We start from the raw sequence: 20,301 nt of genomic DNA, 5'->3' as shown, positions 1-20,301 counted from the left end.
GTAGAGTTAATCAGTATTGCACCTTTTGAGCCGCAAAAAGCTAAAATCTCATAAATTATAAATCCAAGTTTCAAAAGCCCGAAAATATTAACGATTTGCAGCCAGTGTGCAGCGGAAAATAGTTCTATTCTTAAGCCTAAAAAGCATTTAACGAGTATTGAGTAAAAATAGCCTACCTCGCTTCAGGCGTGTGTTTCCTTGGAGGAAAAAGCAGTGAAGTTTAAAATCCCCTCAGTGGCCATAAAATCGATATATCGACCCAGAGACGCTAGAGACCCCACATCAAACAAAGAAACACACTCCTGAAGCGAGTTAAGACTAGTTTTATTCAATGCTCCTCCATGTTTTTCACCCTTACAAACCGCATCGGAACTTGGGCTACCTGTGGTAGGACTGAGTCAGTTGGGTGGCAAATTGTGTTCAGCGGATGTGCAAAAATGACAACAGCCCGAAAATGGCGGCCAGTGGAGGGAAGGACATTTTGTGCGCTTCCCCTCCCGGAATTTCAAGAGATAAAATCCTTTCAGATTTCCCATTGCACTGGCACGTCTGGCATAAAGACTCTTCCTCGCTCGAAGAGGAACTTGCATTGAACAAGGTATGTGTTCTAGCATGTTTTGTACATTTGGTTTTCACCGCAAGCCGAGAAAACAGGAGACATGTTTTATGCAGCACGATCAACAGTTTTTTCCGTCTGTTTGTGGTTTATTTGTAGCACGATAAAGAGCTTTTGGATCCTCGCGGGCGGACACCACTTCATCTGGCGGTTTCTTTGGGTTATGTGGATTGTGTAAAGTGTCTTCTTCGCGGTGGCTGTGACGCTAATGCGATCAACAAGGACGGCTGGAATGGTAGGAAATTAAAAAGATGTTAAAAGGTGCACGGGCGTTGGAAAGTTTTTGTTGGTCTCCAGGCCTCACGGGTTTATACACCAGCTTAGAAAATTTACCTCGAAATCTCAAGTAGTAATTTTTAATAATGTGTACGTTTTCATTAAAAATAACAGATACTGAACTAAAGAATGTTTTAATATTACCTCGATTTTGAGCGAGGACAAGCTAAGAATGACAAATTTATCATTGTGCTACATTGGTTTTGTTGACAGGACATTTTAAGCGTAATTAGATATTTGCTTGTTAAATGCAGAATAAACTTATGAAAATGAAAAATGGTCATCCCTTCTCCCTGTTCATTGATCATTTTGATTTGAAAATAAAAGAACTTATATCTGGTTGGGGTGAAAAAGCAAGGAAGAAGTGTACCTAGAGCACAGTATCCAGGAAGAAGGGTTAAGTCACTGTAGTGTTTCTAAGAAGGTTTTTATACTTTAGGTAGCTTCCAATGGGGAAATTGTTGTACATAATTATATACTTTTGACAATGCAATGTATAGAGACATGAGCATTTCCCCTCCCCTGACGTTCAACTTGTTGATATGCTGAGATGTATGGGAAGAAAGAGGTTGGTATGGTTCAGCATGGGGAATTTGACACTTTAAGGGAGGGGCTGGGGAATTTAAACAAGTTACCTCAAAATCATAGTCAAGAAGACCTATAAGGACCACCTTGATCGTCTGTAATGTTTTGACTTTAAAAGAAGAGTATTCAAAGCTATCATATACTGTGTTTGAAGGTAAATTATACAGTTTTGCTTGTGAAAATGTAATCCCCTTTATATTTTCATAACATGAAAGTAATATTTATGACATAGTGGAACATCAAAGTAGGTAATCGATGCTTTCTTTCTTTCTTTTCCATTACTCTATTTACCATGTATTTCCTTGGGGCTAGGGGTATTGGATCGTGTGTACTCAAGACATTGGCAGTCAAGTGTCGATTAATACTCAATCGATACCCTTGATCGACCCCTGATTAACACCTTGGTTGACACTCGAATAACACTTGATCCACATCTCAGTCAAGTGTCAGTCAATATATAGGAGTCGGTCGATACTCGGCCAACTATTGATCAAGTGCCAATCTAGTGTCAGCCGAGTATCAATCAAGATGTCAATCAAGTGTTGATCGAGAGTTGATCAAGGGTCGAACAAGGGTATCGATCAACACTCAACTGCAGATGCCTTTAGTACACATGATTCATGGTATTTGCTTGCCTGATATGAATCTGGTGTGAGATTTGAACACCAATTTTGATCAAGGGGGATGGGTACAACTTTAAAAGTTCACATGTTTCAAATTAGAGGCAGCATGGCTGAGTGGTTAGGGTGCCGGACTTGAAATCCAGAGTACCACTCAGACCACTAAGCTAAAGTTGTTTCTCGGTAGACCCAGTTCAACTCCTTGGACATGCTTGTAAATAGCCAGCTAGTCTGCCTCCCGCCAGTTGGGATTTTTAAGCCTGTTATGTTTATATTTTGCAATATTTATTTCTTTCAGTTTAAGTGGTATGCATGCTAGAAAACTAGCTACACCTGTAGTTGTAGCAAAGTGATCAACCACTATAAACATTCAACATTCGACATCTATAGATAATGTTTTTTTTCTTTTAGTATCACATGAAGCCATTAGCACAGGAAACCCTGAAATATTGTCACTTGTGGTTCAACATCGTGACTTTCAAAGGGGAAGTCAAAGGCTTGCTGGAATTCCTGAACTTTTGGATGAACTCAATGCTGTAAGTTCAAGTCATGGTTGGTTTTGGTTTAACTTCTGATTGGATGACAAAGTGACACAAATTTCTTATGAAGCCAATTGCAATTAGCCTGTAGTAATGTAAAACCAAAGCAAATGTGATAAAATTTACTTTCAGCACTTAACTGAAAATCATGTCATCGGTTATTAACTAAAATGTTTTCTTTCTTGACATTGCAGACTCCGGATTTTTATGTTGAAATGAAGTGGGAGTTTACCAGTTGGGGTAAAAAGTCAAATATTAACATATTTTCTTATTATCATAGCTAAAGAAAGCATAACCATTACACTGCATAATTGAGGATTTCTTCCAAATCGTTCTCCATTGAAAGCTGGAGCCCTGATTTATTTTTTTCTGTATAGATGTCACTTCCATTCAGAGATATCAATATCTTTGTCAGAATGCCTCCTCTTCTCTGATCTTGGACCTTAATGTATTTTTGATCGGTAGATAGACTACAACATTCATTTTCTTTTGTATTAATTCCAGTCCTCCTTTTTTAATAGTGCCATTTATGTCAAGGATGTGTCCAAGTGATACTTATAAAATATACAAATGTGGTAAGTAATGACTTTGATCAAAGGGCACATGTCTCAGAGCTCAGTGCAAATTGATCCTGGCACACTGCTGGTCAGCTTATCCTGTTTTCTGTCAACTACATGAAGTGACAGATCCTGACTCTTGTTATTCCACATGGATGTGATGCTAGTTTATTGAAGGTTACCCTCCACCCCTCATGATCATTTCCTTGTGTTACCCAAACAGTGACATGTACAACATGAGTAGAGGTACTGTGAGAGTTACAGGACATTTCTTACCCAAAGTGACTTTGACTTGATCCAGTACTAGTCTTGTAGCACTCTGGCTGTCTGGAGTCCAACAGGCAGAGCAGTTCCCACGATCTCACATTTAGTTAGTCCCCTTGTACATGTGAAAAAGAAAACCTTCAAGCCAAAATCTTCCATAGTAATTAATGATGAACATGTAACACTACCCTCCCCCATTTGATTAAACCAATCAGAAAGACTATGAAGTACAGAAGTTTTGCTGATTGTAATTGCGGTAGCACAAATGTCAAATAACTGTTAGCATAGACGTAGACATAAACATAGCAAATTATTTTTCTTGGACAATTCAGTCCAAGTGGGAGAGGCACAATGAGATTGAGATTAACCCTATGTGAAGCACCAACCTGTGAGACAAGGCCCGTATACAACACTAGGAACTCCGTGCCCTAAGTACTCTTCGCAATAAGTGTGTGGGTTCTTTAACGTCCCCTGCTAACCATGTAACACTGAAGAAGCATGACTGATGTGGCAGGGCTTATGGCCCATAGTCCTTATCCAAAAAAGACTTTCAGAACATCTAACCATTTGCAGATGTAATTACAAAGGTACATGTACATGTAGCACATTCTCTTCAGTTCTTTTAAGACCCCGAGTGTTTGTCCAGTCTGGGGCTCAAACCCTCAACCTCCCAAAAGTTGTGTCTGATAGCCTAGGGCAAGTGAACGCTGTGGTCCTGCTAGTGGATTCTATCCTTTACTTGTCTAATGGGTAATTGAAGTTTTCTGGGGTTAATTTTGAGAAAATTCTAATTCCAATATTACTGCAGTATAAACATGAAATTATTAATAATTTTAATTTTGATTTTTTAACTAATTAATTGTGCTAGTGGGTTTTATTTTATGGGGGCTAGTAAAAATGACTATCAGGCTAGTACATCCTGATTGTCTGTGGCTCTTTTTATTACAGGTGGAAGTGTACGAGCAGACACCACCCTAATTGGGTTTGAACAGAATGACTGGCAGAGAGGAAACAGGAGTTATGTTTTCAAGGGTGGAGGTATGGTAATGTGTTAAGAAAATTGCTGTAATTATTAATATTATTATTATTTTCACCTCAAACTCAACACTGAGAGATAAGCTCAGAGAAGAGACTTGTGAAATCACTTGGACAACAAGGTTATATAACAAAAATTGCTACTAAATATAAGGCTTGGTATCCATGACAACTGATCTGTGAACAGCAGGTACTGTGATGATTATTAGTTGAGTAAGGCACAACAGAGCTTTGGTGACAAAGGTTTGGACTCAAAATTACGGCGTTGACATGGCCAACTTTCCTCCTTTCCAATGGTAACAATATTGTTGCCTGCAATTTTACGGGTTTTGCTGCCAATGATGTCAAAGGCCAACAAGTTGCCACTGGAAACAGAGCTAGTTGCCCATGACAACAACACAAGTTGAACATTAAAACCTGGCCACAAAACGTTTGTTGCACCTTACTCAACTGATAATCTTAGTTTCAGATACCAGTTCACTGCACTTTTTGACACCCCTGACCCTGAAGAATTATTAAAAACCATGGGTAAAACATTTAGGAAAAGTTTGTAAATTTAACTTCTAAACTTCGAAACTTCAAGCTTTTATGGCAAATCCTGCCTTAAGACTTCTTGAGAAAAATTTGGCTTGAAAATCTGTTTCATGTATGTAAGGCTGCATTCCAAATTTGCTGTTTTCTGTGGTTGATTTGTTTTCAGCTGATGGAGGAGAATTTTTAGAGATTGACCATGATAAAAAGAGATACTTTAGGGAGACCCTACGAATCAGGTACATTGTAATAATAGTTCAGTGCATACCTCCAACTTACAGTAACTTGTGATCAATTTTGTTTATATGTTTGATTTGCAAAGTTGTTTGTAATGTTTTAGTTGGCATTCAGCTACTTTTGCAGATGGCAACTTCCTTCATTCTTTTCTGCCCAGGGTATACATGTATGCATATCTATAGAAGAGACTTTCTCTTCAGTGAGTAAAAGCAGGTAACAAAGGATCTTCTCCTAGGGCACTTAAGCTTTCTTCTACTTTCATATGATTTACCGTATTATTTATGAAAAAAAGGAGAGACTGGAATGTTTATATCACCACATGACAATGGCATGATTGTTTTTTTTGTTGTTGTTGTTGTTGTTTCAGAGATGATTTTCGAGACCTGGAGGGTCTGAAACCCTCAGATGATGCCATCAATGCCAGACTGACAACACCAGCTGTTGCCACTATGCTTAACACTGATAATATAGCATTTACAAGGTAAAGACTGGTCTAGCTGACTATTAGATACAGTTGTGTAATCATGATGTCAGTGTTCTATCTCCAGGGCTGTCATTAAGGGCTGTAACCCCGTACCACCTGTTACGGCTGAGTATACTTGATGGGCCCTTGATGTTATGAGTGAAATTGTCTTTTGTTGATACAATTCACCCCCAAAGTTACAAGTTTGTCACAGCTGTGAAGATCAAGGTTATAGGTGACCCAATACTTAATGACAGTCCAGGGGCCTGTTTCTCGAAAGCCCCAAAAACTTTTCTGGCCCGCAATTAAGCCATTTTCAGTTTATCTGTATCTAAAAACAGAAAGATGTATACGCCTGAAACTTCTTGTATGAAGGGAACTTCTGGTCATATTAAGAATATGTAAATAACAACTCTGTAATTAGAAGGTTTGGGATTTTGCTACGGCTTTCCTGGTGCGCAAACTTTTCGGGACCTTTGAAAAACGGGCCCCTGGTCTCTGATATGGTATAGAATGTAATCATAGCTCATTTGATGCCACATCATTAAAGGGCTATTTACATGGGACATCGACCAAGCATGGGTCACGATGGCTGAATTTTGGGTGAGGTCTTCTGTATGTAAATGTTTATGAAGCGAGATGCAGTTGTGAGCCATTAACACATGCAAAAAGAGATTGGGGACAATATCCAACTGTAACAGGCACTTGACGCTTGGGCTATGTTGAAGCTTTTAGCCATTTCTGAACTGTCAGTTAATTCTTTCTTTAGGCACAAGACCATGTGGGGTTGGGGTGGAGACAAGACGGAAGTGGTGAATGGCTTTGAATGTAAGGTTTACACTGCTACTGGGGTTGAAGTGCTTACTAAGACAAGAGTGGAGCATCTGAACGCTGAGGATAAACAGGCAGCGCAAAGTGAGTTCTGAATCTAGATGTAATTGTTTTTTTAACTTATGTCCCTTAACATTGCAACTCTGATGAATTAATCCCAATCATAAATTATTAATGAATTGCAATTAATGAACCTGAACATTGCAACTCTGATGAAAGTGGATGGAAGCCACCAAGAACTCAGTGCTAAACACTACAGATTGGATAACAAAAACCTTAGCAAAGAATACCTAATGTCATTGTGCAGTACTCTTTCCTAAGTTGTGTAGTGATCCTGTGAAGTGGAGGTTAACTGCAGCATGGAATATTACATTGCAATGTCAAATGCGGTGTCCATTCTCTCATTTTACTTAATAAAATCTATCAAATATAATTTAATTATTAATATTTAAGTAATTTATACATATATACAAACCAATCTATTCTGGTAATCACTGGTATAATGACTTTTCTTGAAATAGAGCAATTAGTTGGCTGCAGAAGTGCTTTGGAGAAAGTTTTTTTCAGCAATAGCAGCTGAACATCTGTTCTGGAAACTTTTATTCAACAGATACAAATGATTCATTTGCTGCAAATGGTCTGCAAACACTGTTGGGTATTGAGGAGGAGAATTTGTCAAGTAATATGGAGGTAATTTTTCAAGTTCTCCCAAGTTTCCATGTGTAATTTAACTTGACAGATAATGACAATGTATTTGCTATTTATCTTCTTTATTCTTTTCTAGTTCTGTATTCTTTCCTAGCTTGACTGTGTCAGTTCCGTGTTTCTATCAAGTTATAAATGAAAAGTAGGCTTTTAGTATGTGCTTTCTTACATTTTTTTTTTGGTAAAAAAAAAAATAATCAATTTAAATCAAATGTTGAAAGTTATGAATCATAATCAAATTATTGGCTTGGTAATTTCTTCACAGGATGAACAGACTGGTCCTGTTGCAGACCCCTCATCTACTAACCCTTACCGAATGAGTATAGAGGAATACTTTAATCCTTCATCAGAAGCAAATTCAAGAGGTAAGATTGTAAAGTCATGATTTACCATTACATTCTGATTTAACCCCCATCCCCCTAGGTTATAGTCCCATCTTAATGTATACCAAAACTCTAACTCACCTTTAAGCTCTCCTTACCTTCCCCCAAATATAAGTCCCCCTTACTTTGGGTTAATTATGAGGTTATGAAGAAACTTCATACTTACTAAGACCTCTGTGCTTGGTGTTCATGTTTCCTCACTTGTGCCTTGCGTTTCTTGTTCCAAAAAAACATAAAACAACTATATACACTCTGCATCAAAACAGTCATTCTTTATATACTGCTTTTAGGCCCACCCAGACCTTTTCTTCATTTTGCATATGTACATGTACTGTACCCTATACTATACACCTACTTAGTTTTGACCGAGTTATTCTCACTGGCTGATTCCAGATTGATTATTTTGATTACTAAGTTATTAATAATAAATTATGACACTGTAAAAACTAATGAGTTCTTTCTCGACATGAAGATATTGGGAAGTTGAAAGAGATGTCAGTCAAGAAGCAGAAATTCAAAGCTACAATTTCAATGTGTGACAAACACCCGTTGTCTCTTCGGGAACAAGTTCTTCCAATTATCAAATTGCTGGTGAGTAGACAGACACTGTCAAAGGGGGAACTCATATTGCAGGCCTGTTTGTCTCAAAGGATTAAAGTACATTACTTGCGAAATTCATGTTTTGTGGGCATAAATATACATTAACTGTGTTTCAGCACCGAGAGTCCGACTTTGAAAATTGTCCAAAATGAGATGAAAAGTGTCCAAAAATTAAACGTTGAAATGTACGGGCAGCTTTGTTGTTGGATTAGGTGGCTGATTTTACCTCAGCACCCTAATGTTTATAAACATCATAACTGCTCACTCAATGGAATGGGAATCAATGTTATTTGTTACGAACCACAGACCTTATCTTTGAGGCCGTTTCCCAACAGCTTCATTGATTTTCACAGCTGCAAAGTTGTTTCATCAAGTAACACAAGAAAGAACGAAGCACAACGCTTTGCATCCATAATGGAGGTTGACATGAAAATTTGAATTTACTTCATGTAAGTAGTTGCATGAAGCAAAACAAACTCTCGAGAATGCACAGTATGGACTGGAAATCATCTCTAAGTATTAAAAATATAACCCAGCAGAATAGACAGTCAAGGTGATGAAGAACACAGGGATTTTTGCAGTCAGCCAACTGCTTTGGACAACTCTGTACAAGGCAATTCTTATATATAGATATTAGTGAAATAGTGTGACATGGCATCAAAGTTTAAACAACCTATTTCAAGATTTCACAGTGGAAGTAATTTTATTTTTGTGATTCTCTTGTTATGTAATATAGGCCATTAGCAACAGTCACTTTGCCAAGCTGAGGGACTTTATTGCACTACATTTACCAGCAGGATTCCCTGTCAAAATAGGTACTATCGTAAATAAGATCCTTTGTTGTTAGTAATTCTAGTGGATGAATATGATGTAAAGGAATAAAAAGGCAAGGATTTAAAGGTCTCTGCTTTAACACCATGATTTATAATCTTCATAGAAATTCCGCTGTTTCATGTCCTGAATGCCAAGGTGACATTTGGCAATATTGGTGGTGGAGAATCTCCAGTAGCTGGGGTGCATGCTATTAAAGCTGATATCCAAGAGATTGATAAGGATAGTGAGACTCCTGTAGAGCAAGAGGAGGAGCCAGGCTCCTCTGCTGTGGGGATAGCTGCTAGGTGTGTCATAGAGTCAACTTGTTTTGATGCTCCAGTAGGATACAGAGAGGTTAATTTGGATCAGCCTGTAGGTGAGTAATATAGCAGTGTTCTAAAGTCAAAATGGATGCAAAAGTTCATACTCTCTCACTGACATATGCACTGGTCGGCAGCTTGGGAATTCCTTTAAAAATCAAACTCAGTACATGACAAGCTCCCAGTTAGTTTGATAGCCCAATATATGCAGTGTACTGCACTGGTATTGGAGATCAGAGGTCATGGTTTTGAATCCCATTGAAGTATGAATTTTCTTTCAGGTAATTTTTTCACAAGTGCTTAGGCTGTGAACATAACTACGATGATTGTTCAATAATATCTTTACATCTTCCTGCTCTGTTCAAATTTAAGATCCTTCATATATTGACTTGCAATCTCCTTAAAACAAACAGATGAGCAGAATAAACAATTTTTTTATATTTTAGAGGAGTAATCCAGGACTTTCAACAGGCCTTGACACGAGAAATGACCAAAGTTTGGGATACACATAACTAGGATGTGATTTGAATAGTCATGTACATGTACATGTACATGTTTTTAAGATGTTTTCTTGGCACTGAAAAGTAGGCAGTCAATAATAACTTGATTTACAAGTACTAAATAAAGATGAAACAGTCTGTGTGAATTATAATCTTTAGAAGTCCAGAACTGGATAATTTCAAGTGATGAATAAATTAAAATGAATATGCACCATTCACAATCTGTGCTTATTTTATAGCACCTCTCAGAGATGAAGAAGATGAGATGCTGCAACTAGCAATTCAGCAGAGCCTACTGGAATATCAGCAAGACCCAGCACAGATGATTACACTACGAGCTTTGAGAGACAGCCAACAGATGGAAGAGGATGACCTTCAACGGTAACACCTTATCCTTACCCTAACAAAGGGGTTGTGTACATATGCCCATCTCCTCCTTGTGGACTATGCATGTATACAGTGCTTATAATTAATGCATTAAATGTATGATGAGACCCATGAGAAATGCAATGTAGGTATCTGGGGTGGATCTAGAGGATTTCAAGGGGGGGAGGGGTGGGGTCAGTAGTTTGTTCTATATGTATCAAAAGAACTGGGGCTTTACTGTAAGTATGTACCTGTTCTGGCACTGATGAGGCTACTTACATGTGCATCTCCAATTCCTCAGACTAGGATCTTGGATTTCAGTCTCATGTTGTTTAACTCAAGAACTATTAAGCAACAGTAAACATTCTCATGGTCATAATGCCATTCTCTTGATTGTGCTAAAGTCAATTAAGTAAGTTCAATATTACATTTGGGTGAAAAAGCAGACTTGAATGCACTTCAGGTCTTCAATACCATGTTTGCAATGGGGGCAGGGGGGGGGTGGGTGCTGCGTATTGGAAAAGAGCCCTTTATTAGAAAAACGTCACTCAACAAAGGGGCTTATTGGAAAGGAGGGTACTAAATTGAGTCATTAATAGTGACTGTAATAACTTAAAGTAACTGAATCTTATGTCGTGGTTGCAGTGCTATAAGGGAGAGCATGAGGGAAAGTGGCATTGAAGGGGAAGAATCCACACAAAGCCCTCCTGATGATAGACAAGAAGGAGATGGAGCTGTTGTCTATGATGAAGACTTGCAGTTGGCTATGGCACTATCTGAACAGCAACTGGAAGAAGATGAACGACTAAGAAAACTAGAGGAAGAGGAGCTGGCAAAAGTCATCCAACTCTCTCTGGCAGAAAATTAATAATTAGAAATTCTTTCAGCCAGATACAGGTCAACTTCCAAACTCTCCTCAGGGCTTGTAGAACATTTATTTTTGTTAGTAGAATTTGGTTTTGGTCATTATGTTCAAGGTGATCGGAGCTTCTTTTCTCAATTTTGTTTACCTGAATTTGTTACAAAAGGTAAGGAGAAAATAAGAAATGATGTGAGATTTATGTAACTGGGCTGGCTACTTTGGTTTTGGTCGTATGGTTTTATATTTTTTTGCCTCAGTTGCACTGTTATAGGAATCACACTGTAACAGCTTAAATAAATGAATATGATGTAATTATATCAAATACCAGAGACCGTGTTTTACCACATTACCAAGTACTGAGAACAGAGTTGAAAATACAATGTAGAGCAGAGTATTGTTAATGTGTTTGACAAGATTAGTACATGCAGTTTGCTTTAGCAGAAATAACTTGCTGTTGATGACTTTTAGACTTAGGGTTAGTTTTCGCCTCTGTCGGCTACGAAAAAATAATTTTATTTAATCTGTAATGACATTTATTCATTTTAGTCATTTTTAAAAAACAAAATTGATATATTATTGGTTGTAAAAGTGTTGGTCAGGAATATACGAGCTGTGTACCATAGGGCACCCAAATGTAAAGAGTGGAAACCACAGGAAATCCAAGCACAAAGAACAGGAATGAAAGTTGAAACTTAATAATGAACTTGCTGAACAAACGGTGCATCAATCTCAGCAATACAAAAATTATTTTAGATACAAACTACAGGCTTTCTTGATGTACACACTGGCAAAACATTGTTTTAAAAGTTTTAGAAGCCAAAAGCTTTCAGATTTTATTAGGAATACTTCTACATTGTGAGGTAGTTATAACAGGTAGGTGGCGTTGAACTGGCAGTTTTTGTAACTGTGTTCCTCTTGCAATCTCGCTCCCAGAGCCCACATGTCTTTTGGTCAGCACCAGCCAAAAGACACATGGGCTCTGGGAACGAGATTGCCATGTTTTAAACCAAGGCACGCATGCACCGTGAAACTGGAACTCCTAAAATCTTGGAGTCTGGAAATTGGTTATTCCAGAGCTCTGTGTCTTGGTGCTGACCAAAAGACACGTGGGCTCTGGGAACGAGATTGCTCCTCTTGTGCCTCCTGGACTTACTAACCTATTGTACAAAAATCATAAGACATGAATTTTATTACGAGTAAAGGTTTTGAAATGCACAAGCAAGTAAAATTTAGCAATAAGAACGAACAGTATTTTGAAGTCATCATGACACCATTTTCAACTGAAAGATAGGAAGTAAACTGTCAGAAGAAGCTCTGTGCGTTCTTGTGAATTGTATTATTTTTCTTTAGTTTTGATGGTTAAGGTTGACAAAGTCTCTGAACAAAGTTACAACAGTTAAGAATTTGTTGTATTCTATAATAATATTAAATTATTAATATTGTATTTAGCCAGCTCCTTAGAGAAATGTTGTACAAAAATGACACAAGTGAGATGTTATGTATAGTACTCTATTTATCAAACTAGTAAATAGTTTGTTTGTTTTTGGCAATTGTTAGTCTTGATTGTTTTCTTTTACTTTGCTTTATCATCTGTTTCCCTCTTAAGAAGAGGGGGCCTTGTATTACCCACCTAGCTGGTGTGTATTGAAACTGCCTGGAAGATACTTCTCTACCTTAAAATTATGGTCATCAGCCTCCAAATTGCATAGTCTAGAATTCTGAATTAAGTCATTGAATAACAGCACAGATAACCTAATTTAGTCAATTTATTTAAACTCAAACTACATGTAGATGTGGAATGAAGATCTGGGAGATATCATCGTTGCTTGAACATTTGTGCAACTTTGTCACTATTTTTAGATTTTAGAATACGTAATCTGTTTAATCTACAGTAATCGTCGTACATTCTCATTTGCTTTAGGAAGGGGTGTACTTCATGAGATTATAACTTCGGCGGTGGGGTTGCATGGAGACTAGATAACCAGAAGTTAATAGTTGGTGGCTGGTCTATCTTTGAGACATGACTGTTGTAGTACTTTCAAACTATTACAAATGTATGTTTGTTGTTATTTCAGAGGTACAAAATAATTTGTTCATTGCTTAACATTTGACTTGTACTTATTTTTATACAGTTGGGCTCTCTTCTTGTTAATCCAATTTGTTGAAATTGTAAAGCTTACATGTATGCGATAAAAATAACTTTGATGTTCTTAATATTTAGAATGTGCCATGACGTAGCAAGTTACATAAATGTTCTTTCTTTTATTTGAAACGGACAATAAATTGTGACATTTTTGATGGTGTTACAGTGTGTAAATTCTGATGTTCAAGTTTGCAGATGACACAGGAAAATAACACTTGAATCATTCTTCTTCTTTTAACTGCTTTGCTCTTAGCAGAATCACAGTAATAATTACATAACTTTTCAGGCATTGGTTATACTATTGAACTTACCTTTATCCAGAATTTAAGCCCTTTACCTGGGGGATGTTGCACTTCTTTCATAAGCTATATATAACTTAAAATGTAAAGCCCAATGGGCTTTATAATTTTATATTCCCACAACAGGGACCCTTGAAGCACAATGTAAGAGTTTGTTTGGAGATAAGAAACTACTGTAAACTTGAAATCAATCAGGGCACTTATTTCTTTTTGGAAAAACAACTGAATGTTCAAAGCAAAACTTTAATATGGTAGTTATTTAAAAGAAAGGAACAATAACAGAAACTGTACAGAACAGTAACAAATATATGTTGACTGGATCAAGGAGACTGGAAAATAGAATAGTTATCCCTGGATCCTTCCTGGCCTGAACAACCAGCCAAGCAATTGCCACAAAATTTGAAGGAACTACACACTCTCATGGACATAAAGGTTGAGAAACTCAGACGAAGACCATTGTTTTTGTGATGCAGCATTCCTTATGTGAGCAATTAATGAACCTCCGTTGATATGATGGCACTGTAATATTGTAATATTAAAATAGGGGTGCTTATTAGAATGGGGCACCTAATAGGGGCACTTAATAGTCAAAACACATTCGAAGGGGTCAGTTATTCAAAAGGGGGCGCTTATTTGAAGGAGGCGCTAAATCAAATCATTACGGTATTTCAACAATTAAATTGGCACAAATTAAGGTTATTTACCCTACAGTGTTATTATAAGAGACACAAGGATACAAAACCTAAATTCCCTCAGATCTCATTTAACATGCCAAGGTGAGAAGAAATGTCGCGAAGCAATGAATCTTGAAAAAAAAACATTTAACAGGGAATTACTCTCACAATCAATTTAATATTTCAGTTACTAGCCTCCATGCAAATTCTGACATATGCTAGGATTTCGTGCACATTCAGGAGATCTTGTTATTAACTTATTGTCAATGACTGGTGGTTGATATTATTGGAGGGGGATGGCCCTTAACTGTTGGGACTTTTTTTTTTCTAAAATTTGAGGGGGTGGGAGTTCCATTTAAAGACAGGGATCCCTGCATTGATGAAGTCAAATCATAATTATATTAGACAATGGAAACACTGTAATTATTTGTTTTATTCCATCAAATGTACTTACATGTACACAATATTATGCAATTATCAGTTATTTAATACAACCTGACCTTTCGTATGATTCTCGTTATTGCCCCCCAAAAACAGGACAAAACTGAAGGTTGTATGTTCTGTTGGTCAATGAAAGATCAAAAACTGATATTTAATATTAATATGGGCAATCTTGAAAATGTTTGAATTACAAATTCTATGAATTTTCCAGACTGTACAATGAATGACTTGCTACTTAATTATCACAAAAACAACGGCATGCTCAACACTGCATACGCATTGTTATCACTGGTATCCCAATGTCCTTGAATTTCTAATGGTCAAACGAACCACTTAGAATCCTACTGGATTCTGCCTTATAGAAGGTACACTTATTATATGTAATACATGTACGCTGTAATATACCAACATGTGTCAACATTTCAATCTACCTGATAATTATGTTTATCCCTTTCTACTGAGGGAATCATGGTTTACTAAACGTCCTAAGTGAACAACTTTGAATCCAAAAGGATTCTTCTGTCAGTAATAACTGTTTTCATCTGTAAAGAGTCTAGTGGTAAATGAATAAACCTCAGGCTCTGCAATGAATTCATCTTCACTATGAGAAATACATATCTTTTGAGAAGGAAACGCTGCCTGCTTGTGTACTAAAGACGAACTACATGAGTGGCCTTTTGATGCATAATGTGATTGTCACAAAAGCTATTATTATTTGGTCTACCTTAAGTTTGTTATAATTTTATATAAATTAAATGGACCTGTTATTTACAGCATGCAATGATTCCTCAATCAAGAGGCTTAAGAAAGTTACTTTTAAAGATACTTAAATAACTATTCTACATCTACAACATGTACAATCATCAAATGTACTTACAAGTTCAATTAAGAAAGCAAATAAAAAACCAAACTCTTTTTTTGGACCTTTTTAAATCACTGGTAATATTGTAAACCATCTAGTATGTTCAACCAGTTTATTTGCTCTAGATTTTGGTGCATACCTTCTTATGTTAAACATAGCATTAGTTTAATTTCCAAATCTTTTAAAAATCCCTAGAACATGTGCACAATAAAAACTAACAGCAATCAGAGCTGGTCTTGTACATGAAATTGGCATTTGAGTACAAGCAAATACCATTTTTTGAAGTGGATGTTTAACTTGTTCTTGCTTCCCATCCTGTGACTTAATACTATTATATTTAGACTGCTGCTTCCACTGCTGCTGGTGGTGGTGGGTCTGTATTGCAGAGATAAATACAAGAAATGGGTTATGACTGACTGCAAGTTACAGCTACATAACCACCTTGAAAAGTTTACCAAAAATATTTCAAGTTCATTATATGTAATCCATGTTAATCTTCTTCACTCTTAGCTGTCCTTCTTCCTTTATGGTTTATTATTATTTCTTTGGTGTTTTTCTATCTTATTAAACCACTATTTTCAGGTTTCCTTCAATTTAAGGTCATTTTGTACATGGTCAAAATGCCATGACTGAGATCTTTGTAATTTACTTATGATTTTGCACTCATTCTTGTCTATCAAAGTCTTGAGTGAGTAAAGAAGCTTAAAATTAACTGTAAACCATGCCTTTAGACTGAGGAATAATTCTAAAGATATTGATAATGCCTATGCACACTGAACAGTACATGTATTTGATGTCCTTACAGTCTCTTGTGTATCATGCACTACATAAAGCAATATTATTTTCATGTCACCAACCTCTTTTGCAGCAGCTTTTTTTCACACTCTCTAGAACCTGCTTTCGTTTTGTGCACACAACCAGAACCAGAATCAATGCGGTAACAAATCCCAAAGCAGCTAGGCCAATCTTGTATGGAAGCACATCCTCTGTCATTCATGAAAGGATTCACATTAATATCATTGAATTATAGAATTCCAAGCGAGAGTAACCTTGGGCAAATTTGCAGCTCACTAATAACAAGTGTAGATGCTAGTATACTGTAACTCTGGTGACAGGTCAAAGGTTTTGAAATCTCAGGCACTTCTACTCAAACAATAAGTATTGCATTATTACTAAACTCAAATCGGTTATCATATGAAGTGATAGGAAGTGTTTAATGTCCCCCTGGATGGCATGGGATACTGGGTGGATATGGAACTCAGTATAACTTTGAAAAAGCATTTGTTGGTCAGTGAAGCCAAGTCAGTGAAAAACCCTGGATGGTACATCTTCCACCACTCAAAGAAAAAAAGAAACTAAAGGAGTTTGAACAGGGTACAGGACAACAAGCTAAGCATCAAAATCACAATAGAAACACAGACATTATTATTATCATTATCATTGTCATTATCATAATCATCATCATTATCATTATTATTATTGTTGTTGTTGCTGTTGTTGTTGTTGTTGTTGTTGTTGTTGTTTAGGCATCACACCTGTCTTTTGGCCACCAACAAATCTGTCAGTACTTGGCCCCTTTAGACATCTGCAGTTAACTCCATCTGGCAGCTCCCCCTCAGCCCAATTACATTCCAAGTTACACTCGCAACTGCAACTTGTATGATTATAAATTTTGATAGTCTTGTGATGCTGTCCTAATGGACCCGTAACTTCGACTTCTATTTCTTTCTTGTTAGCTGCTGTACATGGTTTTTGGCTGGGTGGTATGTTAACATTACAAGTTCCGGAGCAGCGATACACTGTTATGTGGTATGGTCTGTAACCTTGAGTTTCGGAAACCACCACTGGTCTTGGTTTACATCTCTCCTCTGGCAGTTCTATTGATGACACTTTCATTGGGAAAAAAAGGAAATTATACATATTAGGGCACTTTCAATGGGAAAAAAGGGAATTCTTTATTTTAGGTAAGCATAGTCATCTATAATTTATCAACTTTAAGAAGACCATAGATGTGCCATGTCTGCAGTTCTCTCTTTTCATAAACAAAGTATCGTAATGCTTAAGGCTTGAATTTTTTTTGGCTAAATTAAACCATAGCATTGTAACACTTTAATTTAGCTAAATTTTGATAGTTCTTACGTATTCACCTTTTTTATATATAAAAAAAGAATATTTGCTTCATTTTTTACAATTTCGATTATCACAACTTGTTGATTTAAAATTTGATGAATGAATGTAAAATTAACTAATTATTTCAATGAAACCTGGGCCAACTTTCGCCCAATTAAGAACACAATGTAATTGGTGTAATTTTTAGGTGTTTGGTTCAAAATATAGGCATATCTTCATAACATTTGTCAAAATAGTTTGGTGAATGAAATAAACAATAGAAAAAGTCAGATGTAGGAGGAAGATGAAAATAAAAGCTACGTTGTTCAATGAAGGTAAAAATATAGGTATTGTTTAGTTCACAAACTCCGGTCAATTTTGACAGCGAGATTGGAAACTTTTAAGCAGCAAACTTTGGACTCTTAAGAGGCCGTCATCAACTCTCATAAAATATTCATGCAAAACGTCCCAAATAATATATTGGTCAGTTTTACCACCTCAAAGGGGAAAAACGGGTTCTTACAGTATATATATAGTCTCAAAAACGATTTGTTGGTTAATCAGTGCGGTTAATCATTTGTTTACCTACACCAGCAGTCAGATATCGATCGGGTTTTAAGTTGCTGGAAACACTTGGACACTATTATCTCTTTCAGGCGTTAAGAAAGGCAAAATTCATTACAAAAGCAGAAGTAATCTGTGTTTGCTGGTGTTAAAAATCCCGCAAAGTAAACTCGAGCGCCACTGTTTTGTACATAAATAAAATCACATCAAAGGTGTTAAATTCCACACATTTCTTGCCACAAGCAATGCTGTTTGTATAATCAAATAGTGATTTCGTAAGCAGAATTTCTCAGAAATTGCGAAAATTACAGATTTCCCACATAACAACCAACAAACATCCCTCGCTATAAAGCGTTACGGCGCTATTGTTGCCAAGCCACGTTTATAATCACGAAATATTCCCATGTGTGCAATTTTTTCGCGGAATTTTTTGTGTGTATCCGTGTGTGCGGCTTTTAATTAACTGCCGCTCCGCTCCGTCTGTGAGTGTTCAAGTCGCTCGCTTCGCGACGCAATAGTCTTTTGAAACAAAGCAAAATTGTCTTCGCCTTGAAAGATTTCACATCGGAATAAAAATAGCTTTGCTCTGATTCGTTGGAGAAGAGTTGAAAACTACGCACTGCGGATCAAACGATAAACTATGTAGCGTGACTCAAAATGTAAAAGTTTCATTCATGCTCTCTAATGCAGATCATTCCGGGATCATTTTCAAAACGGTTCGTAAAATTTTAAGCAGGGAAATTCTAATCGAAATCGACGATCTTGTAGCCTCCGTAAAGATGCAGTGATTTCTAAAAACTTGTTATCAGAGAGGTATCAAATTGGCCAATGTTTTGATCTTTTATTCAATTACATTTGAAAATTATGTGTGGGGCAACACACCTTGAGGGTGATGGCAATGATTATGATCTCTATGCGTAAATGAAGTCTCTTAAGGGCTACCTCTTCTAAAGATGAGACGAACTGTTCATACACGTGTAATTTGTAGTATGGAAATTAATGTGGAGTATTGGAGTCGACATGCTCTCACTAACCTGATCGCAAAACAAGCGACACCACAACAACAGCTAACACAGTTGATATCCTTGACAGTGATCTACAGCCATTACAGATGCCACGATCCATGTTCCTTCGGGTCTTTGTATAATACTGGACGGAGTTAGTTACGTCTTGTAGTAACTGCGGAGACACCAAGGCAATAAATGAATGAACTGCCGAACGAGGAACTCGTAAAAATTACTCAAACGCCCAGCCTTCCCGTCAGTAAGGACCAATCAGAAACGAGGTCAGGCTTAGCAAACTTCCGGTGACACGACGCTTGAGCCTTGAGCACCGGAAATTAATCTAAACACGCGCTCGCTGTTGCAAACTTGATTTTACGACCTGGCTCACATTCATACAGCCTGGATAGTTGATTTTTGCCGGTTTGATAATTATTTGAAGAGGCTGCCGAATTATTATTGCACTCTTTGTTGATTTCCTCATAGTGCAATTCGCTTATCACAGGCCCTGACCTTTCTGCATCACTGCTCCCGTCTCCTTGTTCTTTAGTTACACATTGGTTACGTGAAAACCCCAGCCCAGATTGATTTAATCTTCCTGTATTGTTTTACTCGTAAAGTACACACCCAAACATCTCTAGAGGAAGTTGTATGACTTCGAAGCACTTCTATTACCATACGCTGATAATCTAACTAATTAAAATATATAGCTCGGCAATTAATCGATATCAGACTATGTTACCAAGTTTGTTGAAAAAATTTAGTAGCAGGGTTTTTTCTTCCTAATCTGCGTTCAGATATTGTACGTCACTGCAGAGGGTCTTAAAAAAAACTTCCCGCTCCATAGTACACCTGGGCGAACATTCTTTTGAGCGTATCTGGCCTGGACTGGGCGGAAAACAGCACACCTGACGTTAGAACTGATAACTTATAGTTTTCGTTGACTTCCTGAAGTTAAGAACAACGATCAATTTTATCTACGTTGTTCCTTTGTGGTTCCTGTGAGTGATTCACAAGCGTGAAGGCATTACCGGTGAAATAGAAGACAACTACTGTGTGTCCGTCCGATAGAGAAGGAAGTTTTTCCGGTGCCGGATATTTTCAG

The 20,301-nt window shown here is 37.1% G+C and overlaps 2 protein-coding genes across 2 annotated transcripts; one reads left to right on the top strand and one right to left on the bottom strand.

The window, feature by feature from the left end:
• Nucleotides 1–61: 61 nt before the first annotated feature.
• LOC145463905 (ankyrin repeat domain-containing protein 13D-like) lies at nt 62–13,422 on the top strand. Its single transcript, XM_081447695.1, is given in 17 exon segments — nt 62–429; nt 432–598; nt 716–851; nt 2,509–2,633; nt 2,831–2,876; nt 3,158–3,211; nt 4,406–4,495; nt 5,193–5,262; nt 5,628–5,741; nt 6,493–6,638; nt 7,165–7,244; nt 7,525–7,624; nt 8,115–8,233; nt 8,979–9,057; nt 9,180–9,431; nt 10,115–10,256; nt 10,887–13,422. Coding segments are annotated over 17 exon segments (2,031 nt in total). The 5' UTR covers nt 62–341; the 3' UTR covers nt 11,110–13,422.
• Nucleotides 13,423–15,761: 2,339 nt separating this feature from the next.
• LOC145463907 (uncharacterized) lies at nt 15,762–20,301 on the bottom strand. The gene is made up of 4 exons (XM_081447701.1): nt 19,230–20,301; nt 17,058–17,411; nt 16,380–16,508; nt 15,762–15,897 (listed from the first exon to the last, which is right to left on the bottom strand). Exons 1-4 carry the CDS (start codon nt 19,318–19,320, stop codon nt 15,860–15,862), a joined length of 612 nt encoding a protein of 203 aa, XP_081303827.1. The 5' UTR covers nt 19,321–20,301; the 3' UTR covers nt 15,762–15,859.

The sequence above is a fragment of the Orbicella franksi genome, chromosome 12 (genome assembly GCF_964199315.1).
Source record: "Orbicella franksi chromosome 12, jaOrbFran1.1, whole genome shotgun sequence".
Taxonomy (NCBI): Eukaryota; Metazoa; Cnidaria; class Anthozoa; order Scleractinia; family Merulinidae; genus Orbicella; species Orbicella franksi.
This window is presented reverse-complemented; position numbering and strand designations above follow the sequence as displayed.